Here is an 8,590-nt window from a genome sequence, read left to right on the forward strand (position 1 = left end):
ATAACTGGTTATGTCAAAAGAGTTTTTCAAAATCACATGATACTTTCAATTAGAAATTTTAAAAAGAATTTTTATGGAATTTAGTATTTTGACAGTCCTAGTGAAATATTACATCCACACTCTAGTAAAACCTAAACATTTAGACTATTAAAAAAACAGGATTAACATTTAGAAGAGCAAAACTTGAATGGAGTGTAAGAATAAAAGGATATAATAAATTTACATTCAACTCTTTTATACAGATGTAATCATTTGGTCTCACCTGCTCCAGATCTGTGATTCTCTTGTTCATCAACTCCCTCAGCATGTCCATCTCTCTCTGAGCTTGTTCTCTCACTCGCTGGGGTTCTCCCGATTCCCTTCCAGCCAGGCTTTCCAGTGCTTTACTGATAACAGTTACAGAAAAACGTATGTCGGATTAAAGGCTTTTCCTGTTTGTGAACGATAATAACTTTAAAGAAGGAACGTACGAGGCAGACACTAGTAACTCCTGTTTTTCTGCCAGCTCTCTCTTCATGGACTCCAGCTCTACCTTCAGCTCAATGTTCTACAGAGAAACAACCAAATTCAGAAAAGTCACATAAACATGAAAAAGAACAACAAAATCATTGTTAGTTCTGTTATAATTGTTTTAAAATCTTAACTTTTTAAACTACTGTTGTAGTTTCCAAAAAGAAAAAAAGATTTCCCAAAGAGCAAAAAAGTATGAAATAAGTAGTTATGGTGCAAGATGGAAAGCAAATTGATCAGTAAAATTTAACTTTCTGTCTGCTAATGTGCAGATTTCTATAAAAGCATAAATATAGCTAAGAAAAAAAATCAGTAATTAAACATAAATGCAAAAAGATCAACAATTTTACATTAAAAAGATTCATTAAATTAAAAAAAGGAAATCTGTTGGAAATAAAAGCTCTGTGTTATTTGGTGCCGAATGTCACATTTAAATTTCCAATTCTCTATATGGCCAAAAGGAAATGAGACCTTAGACTGCATTTTAACTGAGGAAAGAATCAAATCAGGAAGTGAAATCTGTCCAGTCATATCAGTCATCATCAGACTCAGGCATGACTGCAGATTTAATGACAATCACCTTTTTGAGCCCATTATCTACTCATGGTTACACTGTTTTAGCTCATCTTTTAAAAACTAAGTTTAAAGGCAAAAAAACATGAACCTTTTAGATCATTACAATTTAATTAAATCATGTATCTTCTGTTTCAGTGATTAAATCAAAACAAACATTTATAGTCAAAAAGATGATCAATTCAAATCCAAGTTACTTAAATTGTCGTCTCATTTAATTTCATTAGATTAACTAAAAACATGTACTTTAAAAAGGATGCAAACGCTAAATAAATGAAATGCAACACCGTTTTGAAAATGTCTTCTGTTGAGTCATCGCATTTCTGCTGCATGCGTTCCTCCATGAAGTAAATGCGTAGCTTCAGGTTAAAGTTTTCTTTCTTCAGGGCTGTAATTTGCTGCAAACAAAAATAAAAATATATTTTTAAAAAGCAATACAAAAAAATTCTATCAAACATCTGTACAAATCAGAAGTAAAAAATTGTAAACTATTTTCACCATTTAATGTGAATAAAGTTTGCATAAATAAAAAAACAAATTACATTGAACCCAGTTCTTTGTAGGAAATGGAGGGTATGGATGGTAAAAGGGGTCAAATGTATGATTATTTTCAAACTGAAGGGAGGCTTCTGTGCACGTGTGTGTTAAGTAGACTGTGCATCATTGTGCTCCAGGCTTCAGAGCAGCATACATCTGGTAATGGGGGTTGGGTAGACTTGTCAAAGGAAAGAGGTACGAGTCTGGACCCTCTAAACCTCTAATCATGCAAGGGGGAACAGACAGTCCAAGCCAAAAACTCGGAGGATGAATTCCATTCAAATGCTGAAATACAGATCTGAACTGGATCTTTCTCCTCCTACACAAACTCAGACCTAAATGTCCATAAATGGTGAATTGCTGACTGTAGATCAGGTTCAAAGCCAGCTTGATTGCATAACTTATGAGAGTTTTTTTTGGAGTTTTAATGTCAGATAAAAATGAAATATTATGCTTAGAAAACATATGAAATAGATAAAACACACAAGACTCACATTTTCATAGTCCTTCATGGTGAGAGCTTTAATGGGGGACATTTTCTCAGGGATTGATGGAGCTGCGAAGCAAAAATAAAACAGCTTTTATTAGTTGTTTTTTTTTAACATTACTACATATTTGGAGGAATCAATGTGAATAAGTTCTAGCAACGAGATCTCCTACTTTCAGCTTTCACATTTGGATGTATGTTTATACCAGAGACAAAACGAAACAGATTTAAGGTGAAGCGGCTTCAGGAGTTCAGCTGAAGCAGCCCACAGCTGATCATGTAACATCAGTCAACAACACATTTCAAAACACCAACTCAGGGATCATGTTTGCTGCAGTCTGAAAGGAAGAACTCTATCAGTCTTTCAAAAAAAAAAAAACATCAGATTTTTCTTTTCGTCTATTCACCCTTGCTTCTTTCTGTTTATATTACTAGTGGAAAATATAAATTATTTTTGTTGATGAATTCTCATTTAGCCTTTTTTTATTAAGAAAAACACCTACTGAGAATCGTAGCATCAAAGAATCAGTCTAAAGCTGAAAACATAAACACGACTTGTGTACTCGGCTGCTTGAATCATTTCAGACATGCTAAAAAAAGATTGTAGCGATAGAATAGCAGTGAAATTGCAGCTCTCAGAAGGCATGGTGACAAAGCGGAAAGCCGTAAATATTCGACAGCAGAGTTAATGAATACACCTGAGGAAAGACATCTAAAGAGCTCTACTGTACCTGTCATGCTGCCAGTGGAAAACTCGCCAGGATTGATGGAGTCTGGAAGCCTGCAGCTGTAGTCAAATTTACTTGTTAGAGAATTCTGTTAACAAATATGTTAGTATTATCCTCTTAAAATCAAATGTCATTAAAAGAAAAAAAAATCAAAACTAAAGGAATAAAATAATACTTTAGTATAGAAATGAATACTAAAACTCAGACAAACAGAATTCCATGATGTCCAAGTATTACTCACGCTGGCCAGTTCCACTGAGCCCTAAGGATACTCCATAAATAGCTTAAGAATGACTCCCTGCTTCATTTACATCCACTCTGGCAGTCTCATTTCTGCCTGTGTGTGTCATCTTGTTTCTCTATTTGCATGGTCCAAAAATCAGAAGAACATTTGGGTTACGTAACCCAACAGATTTGTAGAGCTAAAGCAAATGTAACCAGTGTTTTAAGAGTATAAACTAAATTCTTGGGTAAATAAGTAAAGTTTAGCCACACACCCAGGATATCCTTAGGAAAATAACACTGTGACCAAAAGAAATTCTGTGTTAGAAATGTGGATATCTGGTAATGTGTGCCAGTGGCAGCCTTGCTCTCGAGTTCAGACAAAAAGAAGAGAAAAAAACATTGAATCTAAGCAACGAGAGGGGCTTTCATCGCCTAACAAGTGGAGTACTGTGGTTCAGATCAGCTAAGCATCACACAGTGACGGGACAGCACTGTTACTCACACAGTACAAAGCACAAAGCACATCTGGATAACTAATGCAGTAAATTTAAACACAAAACTCACAGAGAACGTAGTAGTTTCTATTTCTAGAATGAATAGCAGCTGTGGTTTTTGTGTAAAAAAACATTTTTAAAATAACTTTAAATAAAAATTTAGAATCCCTTGTTCTTTCACTGGTGTAAATGTATTTTTTTTAATCTTCCCTGTCATGGTCACATTTTTCTTCACCTTTTAGAAGTTTTCTTTGTTCATAAGTTAGATGTTGCAGAAGTTACAATGTCCAGGACAGAGAAACATGATTACTTATTTCTTCGAACATTAGTTTAAGGCCAAAGCAGTCAAAGCATATTTTAAATTTAAAGGTGTGGTCCTTCAAATAAACACAGTAAAAAAATGGGGGATGTGTTTTAACAGAACAGTACGTGTTTTATTAAGTTATTAAGGAAAGGAAAAGAGAAAAAACAAAAATGTCTTATTAAAAAAACAAAAAATTATTGTATGTACAATCTGCTTTATGATGTACACTTTAACAAAAAAAACTTCACAATTCTCACTGTCTGGTAGAGGTGAGTTAGGGATAACTATAATAATTATTTTAACAAAACTGATATTTAATGGAAAATGTGATATAAGTTTGTCAAATCCATTATATCAAATTTCTTCAGATGTCTTCCGTCTTTGAAAAAATGTATATATAAAAAATTGTTTGTTGTAAAAAGTATTTTTTTATGAATAGCATGGTACTTTAGATGCAGAGTAGATATCTTTGTCTACAATATAGCAGCAGAAAAGTAAGCTTAGCCATGTCTTCTAAGTGTTCTGTGAAAGGTAACAGCTTTAGTTTTTATCACCAGGATGCTAATCATCAGCAGTTATTGATGTAATGGTTAATTCTCCATTTTTTTTCTATCGTTTTTCCCCATCTACTTTACTCAAATTTAAGTGCTTCTACTCATAAACATTAATGTAGAGGAACTGGTAACATGTTTGTCTTGCTTTATCTTATCTTTGTTTTTAAATAAGTCACAGGGCGAGTCACTTCCACTATTCCAAGTTCCTTCGAATGCAGTCCATCAACACCATATCTTTAAAGTTTACCTGTTCTTTTTCTTATTTGAGTTGATTTAAAATCATTTGGTCTCCAAAAATCTGATTTTCTCCCTCCTCTGACAGTTTTACCATATTAAGTAAATATCATTTTTTTAAGACAGAAGAAAGCTTAAACTTTCAATCACTGACTGATGAAAACTATTGTTTTTAGTAATGCTCTTTTTTTTAATGGAACATTTTACTACATTTAAAGACAAAATAATTTTTAACTGTGTGTAACTTAAAGGGGAAATCCTGCATATTAAACAAAAAGATAACAGGCCTGTGATTTAAAAAAAATAAATTACTGTGCAAAAATGTAAAAGATACAAAATAAGACATGCAGTAAGTGCATAATATCCCTCTTCTCCCCTCTAAAAACCTTGTAAAGCAAAAAACCTTGCCAACATGCATTGCATCACAGAGGTTTCACATGCCAAGCAACCTTTTCCTGTGTTGATGAGGAGGAAAATGACTGCCACATCAGTAAATTAAGACATAAAAGTGTGCGACAACTTCATAAAATTGTTATCAAATCAAACTGACATTTCAGTTTGGTCCCTGTCATCTTTGGTGATGTAATTTCCCTTTGTAAGTCATGCAAATGTGGTTATCTGTCCATCACCCAATAGAAACAATGCAGGAGCATGTAAACACTGACTTCCTCTTTTTTTACCCCCACTTTGTTAAGCTTTTACTTGACATTAAAGCAGGAAAAAACAAGCAAAACATTTATAACAGTGAGCACAGGAAAGGTCAAAATCAGCAGAAACAAACATGCCAATTGTAAATATGTGTTAAACTTAAAAAGAATAAAGGCTCTGGTGTCAGAATTACCGAATAAGTAATGAACACGCACATATCAGCTAACTTCTCGAGTTACCCAGACACGCTCACCATCTGCATGCATGGTTGTCAACACAACACAGCTGTTTAAAAGTACTACACTAATGCACAGCTACAAACTAAAACACAAAAATCCCAAGCTTTCTGCTGAAGCATGAACGCTACAAAACTACAGAGCTTCTGCAATCACCATCTACGTTAACGAGAATGATAACATGGTAAAATAATCACCTACCACAGTCAAATTCTGCTCGCGTAGCAAGGATAGCGAGTGGAATAAAAACACAAAAATAGCAATTGGGCCATGTTAACTGTTCCGCGTGTACAAAGAAAGAAAGAAAGAAAGCCAGCAGAGAGGCGTCGTTGATGCTAGCTAACCCTCTATAATTTCCGCTTTGATTCCCCCAAAATGACAGGTCAAAAAGCCGACCAACCAAAAGCGATGACATTCAGCAGCATCCAATATGCCTAACATATCACTATATCCCTAATAAACATTAGATTTTGCACACGTTTCTATAATAACATATTCAAGACACAACTTTAATTATCCCAGGACGCCTCTTATTAGAAAATATAACATTAGATTTAAACCGGAAGCATCGAACAATAAAAAAATAACGGATTAGCTGGCTTTTAGTTTCGGTTTCTTTGTTTCTTTCTTTTGCCTACACGCACGGTAACTATAAAGAGTGATAACAATTTACGTGTTTAAAACCTCTAGAGCGTCACAAAAATATAGTTTCGTGTTTAACCTAATAATTTATTTGCTATGAAAGACGGGGGAAATGTCACGGAATAGACAAAAACAGTTAAAACAAATTATTCTATGAAGATAAAATAAAACCAGCTTAGTTTACTCACAATAACCTGCAGTAACTTGGTGAAATACTCATTTCGGATTCATCCGTCAGCTAAAACATAAGAACACAATCGCTAGCTTGCTAGCTAGCTGTTGTTGTTAGCTTTTACCTTCCGTTAATATCCACAGGAAGCGTCATGTCCTCCCCTACGACAGAGTCCATCTTAACAGTTTTATTAATTCGCAATTTAAGCAGAAGATTTGTCCATTTTACGCTCAAGAGGGACGCAAGCTTCGAAAAAGCGGGACGGAATTCAAAATATTTCAGGCTACCGCCATCATGATATGGTAAACGTCACCAATGTGCACGTTGAAAGGCGGTGCTGCTTTTGGGTGCTGTGTGAGAAAAAATAAAGTGAACAGTAAGCTGATATATTATCAGTAATATTAACAGATAAATATAAAATAGAATAGATAAAAATGTTTTTATTATATGCACGTTTGCTTCTTTGCTCACAATAGTTGTTTAAATTCACGGTTGTGCTGAATAATTTGAAAATAAGAAATTTTCGAGCGGCATAAATGCAGCACTACACTAGGTGGTTACTGAAAAAAGCGATTGGCCCAAACAAACACTGAATGGGAGGCTCCTAAAACTTGAAAAAAGAGGACGCATTTCTTGAAACCTTAAAGGTGTTGAGGCAACTGACCATTAGCTAAATTAAAAAGAAAAACTGACGTGTTTACCTGTCCTAAACAGAGAAACACTGAGCAAAAACAACTAAAGGAAGCCATGAGTTACAGAGGAGGCAAAAATATTGGAATATTTCTGTCCAGGAGTTAAAAAGAGATGAATGAATATGTGCAAGATTCTCCAATAACTATTGCAATAGTTTAAAAGTGCAAAACATTAAAGACTGCCCTTCAAAACTGTGGTATGTTGGGTGTGTTTTAGGATAATCAACACTGTCTCCACAGGGAAGGTTCATTAAAAAAACCACAGTGCACTAATTGTCATGTTGCCTCAGTGTAGTCAGGAATAAGTGAACATTTGAGGCCCATAACTCCATCCATGTAAAACTGCTGGCTCCTGTATGAAGGAAAATCATTCAAAGGGCAACAGTGACACTGTGTGGTGCAATTCTGAAATTCAACCTCAATATACCAAGATGGATACTTTTTTTTAATTTATATATATTCTCAAGTATCCCTATTAACCTATAATCCAAAAACTAGCCTGGGGTATCTAGATTTTGAATAATAATATAAGGGAGGAAAAACAGTGCAACGTTAACATATCAAATCATCAGATAATTTGGACTCCCTGTGCAATAATTGGACTAGCTGTGTAAATGGTGGACTAGTATGATGGTAGTCTTATTTTTTGTGTTTTTATTGTGTTAATTTAATTAATACATTGGATAATTTCAGATGTATATATACATGACCAAAATGACATTTTCTGGAATTTTGTTGTGCACGTAACATGTCACAATGACAGATAAAGCTTACTATATTTAATAATGATAATAATGGTAAATAATTGTTGACTGATTGATTGATTGAACATCAAGTTTAGCATCCTCAATATAAAAAAATCTATAAACTTCTTAGATTCTTAAAAAAAAAAATTAATTATAGATGGTTAAAAAAACAAATTACCTAATCTATACTTAAAATCTTCCTTGTCATCAATCTGCATTCTTATCCTCATTCAGCACAATAAACTGACGGCCTGTATATTTGAATCTACTCAGTTTAAAGATAATAATCCTAAATGTAACAATTATTAATATTTAAACAAACTGGAAAACAAAAGTCATTACAAATGTAAAATTATTGTTCTACCAATCTCATGATAAATTCATGGTAGCACTAACAAGGATCTCAATATTAATGCATCCTTAAGCACTATTAATTAAATTCATTATTTATATGTCTAGATTATGTAATATTTTAAACTAAAGCTATCATTATCCTTTTGGAGGGTGACAATTTTGTTCTGTTGATGACAATTTTCAACCCTAATCGACACCTTTCTAATCATCAAAGCTATCTGAAAATGTGAATCTAGAATAATGGCTTGGAATTTTTAGATCTTAATGAATAAAATCTTTAGTTTTCAAGTATGTAAAAATATTTATCAATTCTAGTCACATGACTAAAACAGATGCGTGTAATCTGTCATTTGATGTTAAAACGTCTATAATCAAAGCTTTTAATTATTTATTTTAACAAATTCCCCCTGAAAGTAAAAAAAAAAAGTACCAAACTACACCCAATTGAGAGTAT

The 8,590-nt window shown here is 33.5% G+C and overlaps 1 protein-coding gene across 7 annotated transcripts in view; it reads right to left on the reverse strand.

Annotated features, from left to right (window-relative positions):
• cdk5rap2 (CDK5 regulatory subunit associated protein 2) overlaps window positions 1-6,668 on the reverse strand; it is a 33,522-nt gene extending 26,854 nt beyond the window's left edge. For 4 of the 7 annotated variants that reach the window (XM_024299713.2, XM_024299717.2, XM_024299718.2 and 1 more), the window contains exons 1-6: window positions 6,469-6,668; window positions 2,839-2,894; window positions 2,115-2,176; window positions 1,371-1,481; window positions 471-547; window positions 263-386 (exon numbers count right to left, since the gene is read on the reverse strand). In XM_024299713.2, coding sequence (XP_024155481.1) covers window positions 263-386; window positions 471-547; window positions 1,371-1,481; window positions 2,115-2,176; window positions 2,839-2,894; window positions 6,469-6,521 — 483 coding nt within the window. In that variant the 5' untranslated portion in view covers window positions 6,522-6,668. Of the gene's footprint in view, window positions 1-262; window positions 387-470; window positions 548-1,370; window positions 1,482-2,114; window positions 2,177-2,838; window positions 2,895-3,076; window positions 3,426-5,731; window positions 5,924-6,360; window positions 6,440-6,468 lie in introns of those variants that run through there. The other 3 variants (XM_024299714.2, XM_024299716.2, XM_024299715.2) reach the window with 3 other exon arrangements.
• Between the last annotated feature and the right edge of the window lie 1,922 nt (window positions 6,669-8,590).

Source organism: Oryzias melastigma, linkage group LG12, assembly GCF_002922805.2.
Source record: "Oryzias melastigma strain HK-1 linkage group LG12, ASM292280v2, whole genome shotgun sequence".
Lineage (NCBI taxonomy): Eukaryota > Metazoa > Chordata > Actinopteri > Beloniformes > Adrianichthyidae > Oryzias > Oryzias melastigma.